This window comes from Ischnura elegans, chromosome 1 (assembly GCF_921293095.1).
Source record: "Ischnura elegans chromosome 1, ioIscEleg1.1, whole genome shotgun sequence".
Classification (NCBI taxonomy): Eukaryota; Metazoa; Arthropoda; class Insecta; order Odonata; family Coenagrionidae; genus Ischnura; species Ischnura elegans.
In genome coordinates, this window is record NC_060246.1 from 59291457 (window position 1) to 59310164 (window position 18708).

Below are 18708 nucleotides of genomic sequence, written 5' to 3' on the forward strand. Positions count from 1 at the left end.
ACAACACTTCGTGAAGGAATGCCCGAAAGCCATCCTCAGATCCAATTTCCAAGGATAATATTCACTTTTCAAATCATCCCTGAAGACGACTGCAGAGTAAGCTGCAAGAAATTGTCGGATACAGCTCTTCTAACCTGGATGAAAACCCGAAAAATTAATGTGGTTGAGGTTTTACCGCAGGGATAGCTAACTGGTGGTGTGGATAAAGGGGATCGGAGGGTGATGAGGATTGAAAGGGAGGGGGGAAGGAATTAAGCGGACACTCGGAAGAGAAAGCAATAGCCAGAAAGAGAAGAAGCGCTGCGAAATATTATCGGATGTCCGCACCGCGACGATTCGATCGAAATTATGCGATGTTTCGCAACCAGACCAAAATTTAATCACGCACGATGCACCCCTGGATTTCCAATCATGGCGAGTTATACGTGGTCTCGTGCACTTTCAACGCATTACGCAGGCCCGGAACAAGGGCGGGGTAGAGGGGGTACGTGCCCCGGGCGGCAGATTTCAGGGGGTGGCAAAATTTGAAAAGTTATTTAATTTTTCTAATTTATTAAACTATAGTTATGAAGTTATGAATTATTAAACAATAATATTAATAAAACGTCTTTATAGCAAACATACGGTGTGTAGTTTCAACTACCGCATCTAAAAAAATAGCCTTCGCATGTATTTTATTTTAATGGTGGGGCAGGGAGAGAGGGGGAATCTGGGGAGGCAAACTGATCTTTGCTCCCCCCCTGACAAAACTTCTAGTTCCCGCCTTTGCATTGCACCACATACCCAATCGCGAAAAATTATGCCTTCACTTTTAACGCCGATTTTAAGAAATGGGGGAGGATTCACATGTTTCATAACCAAATTTATTCAGAATATGAATATTTTTCTTCTGCTCCGTTTTGTTTTTACATACATGGACTCTTATTATTACTTGAAGGAAAGATTATATTAACTGGGGACAGCCTGATGTTTACATTTAAGGTCACGTAATGGTTATTTCCTCGAACAGCATTGCTTGAATTCTATTTGATTCATTTTTCTATTTTTAAACTTTACCTAGGTGAGACAATGAGAGGAAATTTGTTTTAATCTTGCAGATAAAGTCAGATATACACTCTAATACAGGGACAACGCACAAATATTGAGTAAGAATTGCAAATACCAAACCCAAGCTCTCATACTACGAATATATGATGTAGGTACTCGCTTAGAATTAGATTCTTCCATATTACGTAATTTCCTCTGCTGCCCACAAAGAAGCATTTCATGCCGAATGGCAAAATGCTAGATATATCCCTCATTGACTGTCAAATCACATCATACCTCATAATTGCTAATATCAAACGATCCCACCAAGAATAGCTCAACTTCGCAATGTGACAACTCAGGAATACTCAATGCACTCATTTCATTTCAATGCTATCTAGCCATTGTATTCAATCAAAGTAAAACAGGAATTTAAAATTTTTAATAGAAGTATATGAGCCGATACAGTCCATTTAAGGATCTAAGAATGAATAGCCAAGTTGTAGCGGAAATATTCTAGAGGGGGTGAATGAAAGGTTTTGGTGAATGACTCATGCTAAACAAATTACAACGATAGGTGGGAGTAAAATAAGCATAAATAAGGATAAGTAGAGATACATTTTACGTAGATTTAATATTAGCCAACGCTTCAAAAATGGCCGTATATGTCCCACAACTCAACATTACAGAACCTTCAAATATCTCCAATATTCGAACGCAGACCCGGTGAACGTGAAGCAAACTCCAATGCAGTCTAACCAAGCTGATAGCTAATAGCAACACACATTGCCGAAATGGTCCCATAAGTAATCTCAGAAATAAAAATTACCCACGAAGCGATATAATTTCTAAATTACGGCTGTAATTCGAACCCAGGCCCTACTAATAGGATTCCAGGATCGCGGCAAACTCGTAAATACGATATTAAAATCTTGGTTGTTTAAAAATGAGGAAGTTCGTACTTCGAGGTCAAATTAACCATGAATTTCTGTTGCATCTCCACCTCGTCAGTTGCTCGAAATTGATCCGTCAGAAGAAGAACTCAGTGGCCCTGCAATCAGAACAGCACGATAGAGAACGAAAGGCTAAACTTAGTTCTAAAAAAATTCAGTCTTTGCCTTCTGTGGTCCCGCAGGTAGGAGTCACACGCAAAGAAACTACCATTATAGTGGCGAACCGACTCCCGACACTTCAATAACAAGTCTCCGTAAAAGGACAGAGCCAATGGCAAACAATACGAAGTAGGATGTACCGCAAGAGAACGCAAAGGTACCGATGTAAATTTTTTAAACTGATTTGAGATGCAGGCAAGCACTGAAAAAGGCTCAGTCCATGTATCCTGAAAATTGTATACAATTATTCGTCATGGAATTAAGACAAAAATAAGGCCTCTTAAGAGGAAGTGGCGCCCCTTCTCAAGCAATCTCCTCAGCTGATGATTCCCAGAAGAAGACAAAATTTCAAAGGTGACGGTAAATAATCGACCCCTAAACCTCACAATAGATAGCCAGGATTCCATCAACAAAACCAATTCCATCAGCTAAGAGAAAATTAGAAATAAAGAATACAAACAAAAAGGCAACCTAGCAACCAAGGGCTGAAGCCAATATTAACAGCAATTTCATGGTGTTCAATCAATTCAATGAAAATTAAATTTCGGATCGATGCATCGACCTGAAATTTAATTGAGAGAAATCCGAAATCGCGATGTGAAAAACATGAACACAAACGCAACAGTTGTAGTCACCCAATCAGATTACTCGTCAAATCTAGTATTTTTCCATTTCAATTTTGGTCCCATTCGAAGTAGTAAAAAATCGGTTTCGTATGTTTTCTCTGTTCTTCCATCACCTCTAGTGAAGGCGGTAGTAACTTAAGCGCCCCTGGAAGCCAGAGCTTTTGGTGAAAAATTTGTCCAAAAATTCTACCGTATGGAAATGCTTCGAAGTCGAACCTTCAGAAGAGAAAAATCAGCGGCTCAACACAGTCGCTATTCGGGAGGAAAGTGATTTCTTGTCGGTGAAAGGGAGCGAATCACGTGGAGGTCGAAAGATACGTGCAGGTGGGAGGATGAGAGAAGGAAGGACATTGGGGGAGGAGGCTTGGCGAAAAACAATTCGACTCGCGTGCTCAACGATCAGCCAGACGCGTAGGACACTGACGGACGCAGCTTGGAATTCCAAAGCACGAAGAGCCGTGATTCGCGGATTCAATGCTAAGGACAATGAACGGATGCCCCAAATCCAGGAATAAACAATATACAAAAGACATAGATTTCATCTACACTTGTCTTACACAAGTATAATTAAATATAGACATTATGCATGGCATTAATGTATTATGTATGAGATAGATACCTAAGATAAAATTCTGTTATCGAGAATACGTCAAAATATTCCTTTATATTAAAGTCCAACCATTCATACATTTTAGATTTTAGATTGGCCCTTTGGCCCTGCCGCTTCAAAGTGATAAGGCTGTCAAGACGTTCCGCGGAGGAAGACGATAGGGCACGGCACATTCGTTAGAAAAAATATATTCGGCAAAAGTAATATCTATAGTAGGGCTCAGATCCACATTAAGCACCTTGAAGAGCTCCAGCTCGGATTGCCAAATAAACAGCAATTTAATGTCGTACTCAAGGATTTAGTATCTACAAAATATGGCCCTCAACGATACAATTCTAATGAGGAAATGTCATTTAAACGATTGATTGTGTTACCAAAGGAGAAAATGCGAAATAAATTCTCTGCTAAACAATTAGTTTGGCTTCAAATCATTTTAGGCTGCTACAAAGTAAAGTAAATTCTCTGCTGAACAATTAGTTTGCCTTCCAACTATTTTAGATGATTTAGAATTAATCATTTTCATTAAAAATTTGCCGCAATTACGATTTGTGTAGGATATCTAAATATTAATGAATCACCGAGGAAAGATAACACGAAAAAAATAGGCAAGGTCTTGACATTCTTCAAAGAAAATGATCTCCAACATGCTTCCCAGAAGATGAGCGGTACACTCATTTCCAAGATATTAAGGTCACTCAATTTAAGTGACTTTAATTTTAGTAATTTATGAATTATCCATAGAGACAGTATTAGGAGTTGAAGAATATGCACAACTAAAATGAAACATTTCTCATATATATCTATTCAGTGAATATTCAAAATAGGTGCAGAAAAAAATATCCAAAGGCACTAATTTGCGATAAAACTTCTGCAAAAATAATCCCTCGTGCCATGTTTGTTATGGAGCAAATCGTTTATTAATTCTCATTTTGAGGTCTGCGGTCTCCTTGACCCGTATCGTTAAAAGTAACCCTTGTCCGACACCGTATTTCTCTCCACCCTTCCAATTTTTCCCCAGAAATAAGTGACTTAAGCTGACGAAAGCTTCTTCTCGATAATCGTTTCTCGGACGTCCTTTCTTCGTAAATCTTACCAAACCAATCCTAACCTTAAGGTGTCGTCGTGCTCATCATAATAAATCGTGCTCATTGCAAAACATGTTTCGCGTCTGAACGTTCCAACTTAGTCTTTATAAATCCATATCGCCCATGAAAATTGCATATTTCGCCCTCGATGACATCACACGAATGCCGATGGAGCGATTATTATGTTACTGATGCTACTAGACAAATAGAAATAAACTAGTGCCGCACAAAAACAGGAAAAGATTCTCATTTGGCAAAACATTGTTTACGTCCCTTCCACTCTCAGCCATTGTCTGCGCCTCCCATTCACCTGCAGCGGTCGAATGTCGCGGAGGCCTCTTCATTCATTATTAGGCCGTCCGCGCGAGCAGCGCCCTTCCCAAGCGCTTCCTTGATTCCACGCGATCGCAAAGTGACGGAAGCAACCGCCGCCGGCTGCGGAGAACGAGGGCAATGGGCAAAACGACTGCTCCCACAGTGGGAGTTGCAACGTGGTTGAAGCGATTTCTATCTATGCGCGCACAGATACGTATGAAAATTTGCGTGCGAGCTCTCTCTAATCATACGTAACATACACGGATAACAATGAAAAAATGCTTCTCACCTATTTTTTTTCTCCGAAATTTGTCATGTATATGGAGTTGATGATTTACACCGAGAAGGAAGTCTCCCAACTACGCGGAGTTGCTCTCTGGAGGCCGGGTCTTAAATTTATACACTTTTTCAGCCAGTATCCTTGGAAGGGTTCGGAGTTTGGTAAAGATTAGCGTAAAAAGGCACGGCCATGATGAGCACAACGATGCCTCTGGGTTAGGATTGGTTTGGAAAGATTTAGGAAGAAAGTATCTTGCAGTACCAATAAGGCGACGCGAGATACCAGAAAGAAACGATACCAGAGTGGTTCCCAGAGAAAAGGAAGATCATCCTATGAAAGGATGGCCTAGAAACGCTTCCCTAGAAGAAGTTTTCGACGGATTAAGTCACTTATTGCAAGGGAAAAATTGGAAGAGAGAAGAGAAACCCGGTGTTCGAAAAATACTACTTTTCACGATGCGAGCCAAGGAAGCTACACCCCTCAAGGGTGAGCTCTATTTTTATGGCGTCTAACCAGCAGCAGAGTAGGAGTCAGGGTTCCTATTAAGATCTCCATGAGTCAAAACAGTTATCCACCGCACTGTTAATATACAGTAATCCAGTCATGATTCTCTGCAAGAACATAGAGGGAGGAAAATTGCAGAAATCTGGTAAAAATGTGATTTTACACATAAATTTTCTTTATTAACGCCAAATTAATGCAATTTAAATAGCATTGGAACCAATTGTAAGAAAAAAAGTTCTGTTATGTGTCGCGTCTAATAGGCAAGACAGAAAATAAATATAACATAAATTTTCGGCTTAATTCTAATAAATAACAGCGGGATGAATAGAAATTTATGACAATAGCCGAGCAGAACTCCAAGCCTCTTATTACTTCTTGATCTTTGGACGCAACATATCCAAGAAAAAAATACTCAGTATCGTAAATTCAGTGCTTTAAATAAAATTTCAATACAATATGTTTACTTTCAGCTTTTGAGATACAGCGTCCATCCGCAAAACCTAACCCTAATTTATTAGATGAGTATTCTCGAATTTATTGAAATCTTGATTTTTCTACGCATATCAAACCTAAACTACGGGAACCATACCGGTGGTCCACAAAATTTCTATGAACGTGCGCTGTATTACGAACGATTACCGCTGCGACCACCTTAGCGACCGCTAAGGGGATGAAGAACGTATGCACAGACGTAATTCTCCCGCGATTTACGGAGGGATCGGAATCGCCGCTGGGTAACCTTCACCGAGAAGGAGTTGCGCGAAACCTCCGTATCGAGGGGAAGAGGGGAAGTCCGCCGCCCGTGGGGACACACGCGGAACAAAGGAAAAACCTTCCCCGATCTCAACTCCATCAACTCCGATCCGGGGGCGACCATTGGAGGTCTCTCTGTGCCATTTCCATGCTGCGCGAGGAGTGGACCGAGGAAGGAAAGGAAGGGGGAGGGGGAGGGGTGAAAAAGAGAGGGGCGGCGAGGGTGGTGGGGGGAGGGGGTAGGGGAGGGGGAGGGGGCGTAAGAGGCGAGCGAGGAGGATGACCAAGAGAGCCCAGAGCAGGGCCCAGTCCACTCGGGCACTAACCACCGATCAGAGAGGGACGAGGAAAGCAAGAGAGGGAGAGAGAGAAACCCGGCGCCCGCACACCACGTGACTCGAGCAGTAAACACACGCTAAACGAAGAAGACGGAACGTAAACAAAACAGCTCAAGTCACTTCACCGCCGTCCCTCTCCAAATGGAAAACGCCGGTGGAAAGGAAAATTTGCCGGGAGCGGAGGAGACAAAGCCCGGGGGCGATGTGATGGTGACCATCCCCGGCTTCGATTCCCAGGGGAACCCAGAGGGGGTGACGGGAAATGAGCAACCACAACAGCGGCCGGTAGAGCAGAAGGATGCTGTGACGTCCAATAAGAAGACGGATGATGGGGGGAAGTTGCCGGAAAAAGTGGAGCCATCGGCCCCGGGATCGAAGGCGGACCCCAAGAAAGGTAAGGCGGAGTGCGCTGCTTTATTCTAGGCGGAGGGAAAGAGGATGCCTTCCAGTGAAAAGTGAAAATTAAAAGTGAGCTATCTTCAGTATAACTAATCCATATCAGCTGTGAGATGGAATTCAGGCGATAGGGACGGAAGTTGCATAAGAAGTTTGTATCTTTATCGAGACTGTTAAAGAGACACTATTCGTTCCCGATGACCTAGTATGGTGGGTGTAATTTTCCGGTTGCATGATTGATTTTAACTCAATTCTGAATCTGAGCGAACCTCACAAGCGAATGCAATCTTTGTACCGTAAGTGAAAATCTAAGTAATAATATAAGTAAAAAAGAACGAATTTATATGTTGATCGATTCCTCAAAAAAATCTGAATAATGGACGTAGATGATAAATATCTAGTGCTGATATCCAAAATTGTTTGCTTAAAAATATTCGTGAGGCAAATGGTTATCTAAACATGAAAAATCGACAGTTATACGATAATTTTTGATCATACATTTGAATATTTTGTCAGATTCCTGCCGCAAAAAGCAGACGTAATTCCGTTTTCTCTTAAATGGATTCCAGGTTTAGGGTGTAGAACATTCGTAATATTCTACTTATGCTTCAGGTGAATTTCGTGGCTTCATAGTCCGCCAATAAAGCTGGAATTCAGGGATGACACAATCGTTTCCCTTTCTATGATGGATACGTATTCTGAGCATTTTTTTTAAATTTTGTATCAATTTTGATTGTTGTTTCATGAATTTTCTAGAGAAATTTTTATTATTTTCACAGAGGGGCAGATTATTGGTACAAATAAAAGTTACCGAAGTAAGAGAAAAGAAATCAGAGACATATTGAAATAGAACTCAGCAATCGAACGATCTTATCTTCTGGCTAAACAATATAACTACGACTACTTCTACTATATGTCGTACTTCTTTGTTCAATTTAATGAGATCGTTTAGGAACTCTTTAGTCTATCAGATAGTACCCATCATCACTGAATTTTTCATTTAACAAAGAGAAAACTTAGGAATTATTCGCTTTGCAAATCAGCCAATATATATTCAAAATATATCATATTTTTTAGAGGAAATGAAATAAAATGGTGAGCCCAGGTCCGAAGCATGGGTTGTTTCAAACCATTTGATGATGACAGATTTCGTGGAATATAAATTGTGGAAATTTCATTACGAATAAGGCCAGCATAGCGTACACAATGTCTTTAAAAGAGGCAGCAGATAAAATAAGGCTTGACAGTGCGCTATAAACTAGTGGCTCTCGCACGATTTCCGGCAACTGTCGTTTGATAAGGGAGTGCTAACATCCCCCTCGTTCTCCTTCTCAAGTTGCCCGGCAACGGGCCTAAACAAAACCTTGGCCTTCATAGATTCCCAAAGCAGTCCTTCTGTCCTTGAATACGCGCAATTTAACATATATCTTTCTGCTCCACAAGACTCACCATCAGTTCTCACTCTCTCCTTGCTTTCACTATCGTAGTCGCGTTTATGTTGCCCATTTCCCTCAATACATTACATTATATTTAAACCACTCCTGGCCCGCTATAGCAATTTTCTGTGAAATTATATGTTTCCGGAAAGGACTATGGACCCCTGCTCAAATCTGAATTAAGTTTTGAAAGCACCTAGGTAAAACCTAATTGTAAGATTTTATGATGGTTAGTAGAGTAGATTTAATCGCAAGTAACCTGCCTGTCGCCTCCGAATACGCGAAAATTCACATTCTAACGACCGATCGATTTTTGTAGATCTGATTTACTAGTCCTAGATATGTCACATCAGTCTTCAGGATTATATAAAGATACCGAGTTCACATGTATTCATAAACCTTTCCTTCCATCACGGGAAATAGCCATTAGATACGTGAGAAAAATCGGGAAAAATGTAAGGACAAGTCCCACAAGGAAGAGACAAGTACTTGAGGTAGGTCAAGGAAAATACGGGGAAGAACCAAAAGGATGTTAACCGTTAGCAAGGCAAGGAAATATATGGAGGGCTGCATTATACTAAACCTAGGATAAAAATAAAACGCACGTACGTTCCTTACATTTTCTCTTCAAATGTAAAGATCCATCAACCGTCACTTTCGTAACGGAGCTCCGATCCTTGCCACCTTCCAAGGGTATGAAATGATTTCAAGCTCAACGCGGAAGAAATGTGATGAATCCATAATAAAATATAAACAACAAATAGTAACTTCCATACTTTATTAAATAATTCCACTAACGACCATGGTTTCGACAATACGTCATTTTCAAGCTGAATTATTGCTAGTTTCCTTTTCTATTAGCACTACTTTCATTTTTAACTAGAAAATGATATAAGAGTATCTAGATTCTAGATAATGATTGGTAGTGGCGTGATATATATTAAAGTGTATATATTAACTTTTTTGTTCACATTTTTTATGGATATCATCCAAGGGAACCGAAAAAACCAAAGATTAAACGCTCCTCCTATCCGGCTACCTTCATTTCTCTTCCCTTATTCCAGAATCACGTTTAACTACGTTTTCAAATCACTGTCCTATTTGTCATCTGCAGAACTAGCTATTGATCACTAGATGTCCTGAATGTTGCCATTTAGAAATATCGGCATCGGTTGAGGACGTATCAGGACTCCAAACCAGATAATAATTCATTTCCATTAGCACTCATTCTTTGTCACTGACAAGGTTCCCATCGCAATTAGGACCCTTCCATGAATGACATCAAATTGAATTTAAACGCCGAAAATTAGGACGTGTAATAGAAATTCAAAGAAGTATAGGACTATGCATTGCAGTCTGGCTTAGAGGTGAAAGAAGGGATTAAGCTCACGGAAAGACAATGAATCCATTATTAATTATGAGGAAAACGATACGGGGAATTCGCACGAGGTATGCCAAGGCAAGAAGTTGCATGAGAAGAACGGACACGAATATTAACACCGAGGAGGGTTCTGGAAAAAAGTAGGAGAAAGGAAAGACTAAAGCTATATAAATGAATATCCATCCAGCTTATTATGACAGGAAGAGAGAGAGAGAGCGATGGATGCATAAGATAGGTTTGAAGACGATTCAGCGGATTAGCAAAACAATGGCGATAAAAAAATGCAGCGTTGATAATGATGAAAAGAAATAAGTTCAGATGAATGGTGGATGAAGAAGTTTCATCATTGACTTCATATTTAGAGGGCGCGAGTATATGTTTTAGGAAGCAAAACAGACTTCATTTGAATTTTAAGTGAGAGAGAAGGGGGTTTAGGTAACTATGAGGAATGGGGCGTGATCCAGGATTACAGATCCCTTCGTGCTATCTTGATTACTTTACATCGTATTTCGGGCTCTCCTTCATCTCTGCATTTTTATCTTATTCATATCCACCTAGGTATATAACCCAGCTTTTTAAAATGTCCCAGGTTTTGTTTGTTTTCATGAAATAGCCCTTACATGAAACTTTTATTCATTTAAACATGTCACTATGATCCTGAATTGTGCTGTTTGCCGCAGATTAGAAAAGACATGTTGCATACCAAGGTTCTTCAACCCGTGGTCCCTAGGCCGCATGCACCCTGCCTGCTAATTTCTTGTGGCCCCTAGAGGCTAAATAAAATATTGTATCATGAACCAAATATCGACGCACTCATAAACAAGAAGTAATGTCAAAAATTGCCTTGGTTTTTCAGATTTTTAACCAATTAAGATTATTGCGCTTTGAAATTATACGATTTTTAATTGATTTGTTGATGTGGTGGTTAAATGAAGTGGATCATTTTGGCCCTCGGGACGATGATATACCGATTTTTGGCTCTTGTATTAAAAAAAGGTTGAAGACTCCCGCTATGTACCATACATTCTATGAGTACAGTGGTCCCAAGTCTGCTCCTGACTTCGCCTCACGTACCAAACTCAACTCAATTTTTGCATTGTTATAGCGAAATTAAAGTGGTTATGTGCCCAGTTTTCCCACATAATTTTAGAAAGTGAAGCATATTTGATGCAGAGTCGTGCGACGGATAATCTAGCAAAATTAAGCATTAAAGAGCTGTTGGGACAAGCTCAAAAACTCGTCTCTATCGAGTATTCTCCTAATAAAGAATCCGACTTTAGGAATTCCCACATGATAAAGGTCTTGTCTTTCGCGAAATGCTTCGAATCGTCACACTTTGACCCAAGCTATATCTATCATAGCATTTCTGTGTCATGGACTTTCCCTGTTAATCTAGAATCCGGAAATCAGAATTGGTTGAATTTTCCCAAGTCTTGTATCAATTCATGCAGTAGTGGGCCTCAGAAGGCGTCATAGCTGGGAAAACGTTAAAGTCAAGGTTCACGAACGATTGTCGGAGGGATGAAGAGATAGGCACATGGCCTCCGCTTGACCCAAGTCGCGCTTTCCCAATCGGAAGCTCACTGTCTCCGGGGATTTCCAATCCTTCCACTTATTTCTTCCCCCTACCTCCCTCCGTCTTTCTCTGAATCTCCCCCACTACCGCATGGAAAACTTAATTTTTTTGCACGCGAATTTTACGTTATGGCTATACAATAAGTTTATTTCGCGAAACATTTTATTGGTATGTTCATTTACATTCGTAAGTGTATAGAATATCGACGTGTAAGTCATTTCATATAAAATTAACGTCGAAAAATCATTGATGAAAAATTAAAGCCGCATTAAATATAATAATTTTTGGACATAATATGCCCTTGGAATTTTGAATAGTAACATCGAAATCTACCAACGTTTAAGTGGAAAATTTCTATTCCAATGAAATTGTAGGACTTTAAAAAACGTTAATGCATAAATTTTATTACATTAATACGGGTGTTGAATAATGCGAGGTTATTATATAGTGTAGTATACATATTTGGAAGCGTTCAGCACATTAAAATCCATCTATTGATTAATAAAATATTAATAACTGGCAAACGAATTAACTTATTTTTTATTTTAAAATTAATACAAACAAAATAGATAAAAGTTTTATTTGTATATTTCTTTAGCGTAGGTACATTATTTTCTTTTCTCTATTAAAGCACTTGCAATTTTTGAGTAATAATATTTTGCGAACAGAATAAACAGCAACTGCTTTGACTTCAAAATCATTAAATGAACTTAAAATATAATTAATAATAACGTAAGTATTAGATTAATTTAAGAAACTAGTTGCAAATGGAATCATTAAGGCCTTGAGAAGTAAGTCAGAAAATGGAATAGTATAGATGACTTTTACTGTAATACTTTTCATACCACTGTATATCAATTTCTCATCATATTAAAATTGTGCCGAATAATCTAAAAGTAAAACTTGAAAATCACGGTAGAAAATAAAGGTTGATTTAATTTGCGATTTGTTTTGTGGAAGGAGACGAATACTTATCATAAATATTCACAATTTTCTGGAAAATAAGATCAATTGTCGCATGAGATAAAATGGCTGACCTATCAGATGTTGATGTGTGATAGAAAGATAAAAATGATAAAAGATATCGATCATAGAATATGACATAAGATATGATGGTTTTTCCTATGTTCACATCGTATGATTTCGTATCTTTCTCGTATCTTTCTCGTATCTTATAATATAATCGCATTCTTTTCTGCATAAAAGTATTGTTTTCATATTCATATGTTGTGTTTTCCTGGACTTGATTCTAATCACTTGAAATGATAATCAAATCATAGCGTTGTGAAATCTACTAAATATATAAAATTGAAACATAAAAATCTTGGATAAATCTCTGAAAAAATAATCCCTTCAAATGTTCTTTTACGCCTTAAATTAGAGGTTAAAATGCGACAAACATCTACGAAACTTTCCAATTTACAAATTAAAACAATTTATTATCTTATGGTAGTCAACACGATTTCAAAGATGGCGTAAGTAAAGCCCATTATTCAAAATTTCTTAATAGTTAATTTTTCCTTCGCTCTTCGGGAAATACGGGATAACGTTTTCGTCAAAATTTTAACTGAGACTTTAAATAGAAGTATCCAATTTGTTTCACTTTCGTTATTTTATCTTTCTCACTGATACAATAAGATTTGCAGTAGAAATATGTGTCGGCAGGTAATATTGGCATACAGTCTTAATCAGTCTTACAATACAGTCTTAGCACCAAATCTGTGCTTTGAGCTCAATCTCAATACTTGGATTTGCTTGGATACGCTTTGGGCTTTTACTGCCATTAGGTGACAAGTCTTCATGATGCATTCTTATTATTAGATAATAAATAATGGACATACAGCAAAAATTACCTCATGATTATGACTGAATGGCAAACAAATTATGTCACCGATAATTTTAAATACACTTATTTTACATTCTAATTGTTCGTCAAAATAATATTTGACCTTTTACCAACTTCGCATTTTTTCGCCTTCGAAGAGGCTATTATTCACGACGCGCATTCGCCGCTGGACGATAAGACAGGAAAAAACTCATGGAAAGCGCGAAACAGGGTCTCGGCCCGAGATGACGAGAGCAAAAAAGCATTTGTGCCAGATGAGTTCCCTTCCTCGTGCGACTCGCACCATCATCATCCTTATCAGCTTGCGCATGCGCAGTGCTCAGTGAGCTGTCGCCCACCAACGGCGGTCTCAAAACTCGGAACTCGAACAGAGCACGGAGCATCTTTCTTTGATCAAGCTGCGAGCAAACTCTTCCCGCTTCCATCGCTGATATGGGCGGAATGCTGCGTTGTAGTTTCATCACACACATATCTAGACAATGCCCAAAAAAAATAGAGACGCAGTCGTTCGTTATAACCGGAAGATTAAATAGTCACGCTTGTGTTTGATCCTCAAACAAATGTCTAAATTTGATTTCCTATTTAATCATGCCCTGATTTTATGAATTCTCTAAGCTTCAAGGCTCCGCTCCATCACAGAAAAGAATTCCAATGAATAAATAAGGCGGCTTTATGATTTCCTAGCAGTACCATTGAATACTCGTCCCACTAGATACAGCAACATTGAGGGTTCCATGTTTATTTTTGACCAACTTCTTCTACTTCTTCTTTGTCTTCTGAGAGACATCTTCAGAAACCAGCGATTTTGCATTTGAAAAACATTCTAAACGAAACGTTACGCGACCAAGGTAGGTTAGACAAACTTTGGAGTCCTCGGGTTTAGATATCAACCCGATCAAGTGCAGCAGGATAATTTATGAAGCATATCGTGGAGGTTACAAAAAACGTGAGTAGAAAGTGAACTAAGGTATTCAGATAGGAATCATAGTAACTCAAGCAACAAGAATTCAAATACGGCCTTAAAATGAAGCATTGTAACAAAAAGGACTCATAGCTTTAAAATTGAAGTGACGTTGGAGATAAAATGTCCTTTTTTATGTCATTAATGCTTCCTTCACACAGACAAACATCAGACACTAGAAATCATTAGCTTATTCATGTTTATTTACGTGAAAGTCAAAGCAAAGTATTCCCGCCTTCAATGAAGCACCGATCGATCGAAAAGTGAAAAATTTCAACTGAAGAAACTAACTCAACATTTCTTTCCTAGATTTCCAAATCGTCAACCTTCACATCAATACTTAAAGTTTAAAGATAAAACACGCTTTTGTAGTTTTATTTTTATTGGGTAACTGTCATCAGAGACATTTAGGCACTGTAGTAGAGTAGTCATGACTACAGAAGAAAAGAAAAGGAAACTATGAGAACCTATGATATTGATGAACCCTCAAATATGCCATGGCAACGCTGGGTAACCATCAGGTATTCGTGGATGACCAACAGTTTGCTATAGACAGTTTTTATAAAATATATTATGATTGGTGCCATATAAATGTATCCTTCAGCTAAAACGTAACGGCCAAACGAAAAAAAAGATGATTAAAGGTAATTTTTACCCAAAAATTACATAATTTTACACATTATTATTATGATTCACAATTTAGCTGTGTTATGTATGATATATACGGTTACAAAATATATGTAATACATTTGTGAGTAAAAAAAGCAAAATAAGGGAAAAAATATTGGTACTCAAGTTAATAATTAACGGAATAATCTACCAGAAAGAGTAAATATATTCATGTGTGATAGTGGAGGTTCAACACTTTTTATTCTTCCGGTATCATTTTCAAAAAAATGCTGTTTCATTTCTCTCTCTTTTATTTTAGATAACGATTGACCATTAAAAACATGATTTCGGCAAAGCAAGGCGATACGGAAATTTTCCTATACGTGTCTGGCGAGAAATTTCGATTATGTGATTGATAAGAACATGACACTTTTGAATTAAAATTAAAATACCAGGGTTTAAAAAAAATTAAATTCAGAGGGCGAAATACTCTTCCGATCAAAGACCACCATCGAGAGTAAGGAGACAAATAGGACATTGGATCGCACAGCATGACGTAGCTATTTTGTAAAGTGTCCCCAATACAATGGCCGGATATTATGATGGCCTAGGCACCTGAATAACGTCTGGCAGTCCGTCCACAACAAAAGTCACGTCACCTACACCACAATGGCTTTCCTCTTATGGGACCATGCACTCGTTATGGGAACTGCATGTTCTCTCCCCTAATGATCCATTTCAAGAGCGTGTCATTGGTTGAATTTGATGGTAACTGCAATTAGTTTCTATCGAGCCAAAATTAAGCACTATATTTGCTATCTCCAGCTAATTATACACAAATCATAATTTTTGATACACACATGCCAGATAAATATAACCAAATTTAATTTTTTTAGCACACTTTCCATTATCTTTAGCAATTGCCAAGAAATATTTCCTAAAGAAATACCAATTTGTTAGTAGATTTACAAAATTTATTTATAATTTTACGTACACGATTTGGATAGATAAACATGCGTTATTTTCCTTAAACTTAGATCAAACCTACCCCATACCAAGCCAAATTTTGTAAGCTAGCCGAAGGGAGATAATTTACTGTAGTTTTAACGGAATTTATTTCTTTAATGTGCTATGTTCCACGAAGCGAACATTCAAACTAAAATGTACCCAAATTGTAGGGAATGATAAAAGAATTGTCAGTAGAGGTAACTAACTCCATATTTTACATAATTTTAATTATATTACACAAAATTTATTTGAGTTAAGATGGAAAAGAAGAGTTGAAAATTCATATCTGCGCAAAGGCAGGTTAAATAATAGATTGAAAATAGTATGCTTGAGTAGATTTTGCCTGAAATTCAAACCTATTAAGTGACTGAACAACACTTTAAAATGAGAATGAAATCATAAAAATGGCCAAAGCCGAGCCAGGAGTCAAATGTTTCAAAAAAAAAAGATTATATTGAGAGAGGGATGACTGCACATAAATTCAACGCATTTTAATTAAATAAAATTTGGACCGACCAAAAAGCCGGGCAGTGAAACTTGAATTCAGGACCTGACTTAACTTGAAAGGTGCCCTGAAAACGTAGTTAGGTAATTCAAGGGATGAAACATCACTGTTTTTAGAAAAGAAAATGCATTTACTCCCTCTTCAAGCATTCCAAAGTGAAGATTGTTCACTGAGGCAATATACAGTAGTTAAAGTCAACAACCCAGAACGAGCGTAACAGTTAAGTGCCCAAGCACTTAATGATTATCCAATGTTATGTAAGAAAATGAAAAACTGGGTCCCTCTTGTCTTCGACATAAATATTTTTTTACTGAGGTAAGAATATAAATGCTTCTATTTAGTTCCACTATGCGCAAAGGAACGGTATTTCAATATCGCAATTATACGCTTCATGTAAGAGCCCTCCAAGCAGAGGGCACAGAAATATCAATTCATTTCCTCTCCCATCTTCCACAGAGTTATTTTACTATACCGTAACCATATCGACGAGAAAAAGTGAGAATAATAGGGAGTGAACAAGGGTTTTAAAAGTAATTTATTCCGACTTTGCAACTGTGAATAATACGAATGAGCTAATATAATATGTCTCCTTAAGTTTCTATCATTACTTTACACAAAAAAATTTAATTGAAGTTTACAATCAGAGAATAAAATTGAAATTGATAAGTAAAAATGGAATGAAATAGATGTATTTGCGGATTAAAGTGCTAAAATTCAAATGATACTTGTAGATAACAGGTTGTATTCTAATTCGCAGCACACAGTCCCCAAGAAATATTGAGCCTTTCTCTATTAAAATAAATAAAAGAGCATCGATAAATAGTAAATAAAGTATTTACGGCGAATAGAATTGGCCTTTAATACCAGCATAGGGAGAATTCCAAGGTTGAGGATGAATCACTTATTGAAAATAAAAAAATATGTAAAGGAAGTTAGTAACTCTCAATAAAAGGAGGAAGTCACCGCGTAAATAGCAATGGAAATTTAGGGGTATTAAATTGTTCATTGTTAAGGGCATTCAAATTTTTAGGGAAAAAGAAATTCCAAAATTGAGAAAGGACTACTTCACGGAGGAAACAAACTAAATTCTAAGTAAAGATTTGCGTGTAATATTTTCTGCCCGTTAAAAAAAAAGAATGAGCATATGCTAGTGTTCTTGTACGATACGAATATTAAGACGATTGAGGAAATTATTATTCAGCGACGACGATAACTTAGAGGGACCCAAAGAAAAGGTACGAAAAGAAACTTGATTGGTGGTCGGATTTTAGAGTGAATTTAACACGACAAAATATTTTGCGTAATTTGAAATATTTCTCCAAAGTCCCCTTGTAGGCACAATGCATCATTAGAAATACATTTAACTTTTTATTTGAAAATATTTTTGCTTGAATTTTAACTATTTATTTTCGTTCAGAAATCGACAAAAGAAGTTTTATCCCAATTAATTTAAGGTTTGCGAATTTTTAAGAAAAAATTATATAAGAAGAAAAAATACTCTGGAATGAGTTTGTGGTGCAACTCTAAAAGATAACAGAGAGAATATTTCAGGACAGAAGGCAACCATTATATAAAAAATTTTAAAGTACCTTAAATCGTAGTAGAATAGAAAAATAATGATAACTTTACAGCAAGCTTTAGGAGCAATGCCATGCGACATGAATGCTTTATGCTCTTGATGTGCTGACGCGGTTAAAACAGAAATGGCTGAGGAAAAAACTGATTAGATACACTTTGTGATATAGTAAAAACATTCTATTATTTAAAAACATGCCATTTAAACTTCCACAACACGTTGACTATTTTGAAAAAACGGAACCCCCCGCAAAATTTGAAAAGAAATAGCAAACATACCTGAATATAGCAAATATACCTGAAAATCGTTATATATATATATATATATATAACGATATATATATATATATATATATATACATTTCAAATTCACATTCACACAGGTCGCCACAGGCGAATATACAATCATAATAACACATAATAGAAATTGAAAGAAAGAGATAGAAACATAAATGCAAGACGATGACACACTGTGGCGTGGTGATGGAATGAAGGCCGAAAACACATGGAAAAAAGTTCACCTGAACCGGGAATCGAACCACGGACCTTCTGCTTTCCGGGCAGATGCTCAGACCACCGAGCTATCCAGGCTAATCTAATCTCCAGTGTTTTCGGCGGGGGTTTATACACCAAATCCCCCGAGGTCTAGCCCTATCATTTGGCCAAGAGATGGCTCTGGGCGTAGGTCCCGCCACGAACGAAGAATTCAACGCGGACAGGAGAAGAAATGGAATTAAAGATGGTCACAATCACACACACAGCAGGA

At 37.7% G+C, this 18708-nt stretch overlaps 1 protein-coding gene across 2 annotated transcripts in view; it reads left to right on the plus strand.

Annotated features, from left to right (window-relative positions):
• The first annotated feature begins 6613 nt into the window (after window positions 1-6613).
• The window catches only part of LOC124161302 (sodium-independent sulfate anion transporter-like), an 80787-nt gene continuing 68692 nt past the window's right edge, over window positions 6614-18708 (plus strand). For both annotated transcript variants that reach the window (XM_046537614.1, XM_046537623.1), the window contains exon 1: window positions 6614-7043. In XM_046537614.1, the coding sequence (XP_046393570.1) occupies window positions 6791-7043 (253 nt within the window). In that variant the 5' untranslated portion in view covers window positions 6614-6790. The remainder of the gene's footprint in view (window positions 7044-18708) is intronic.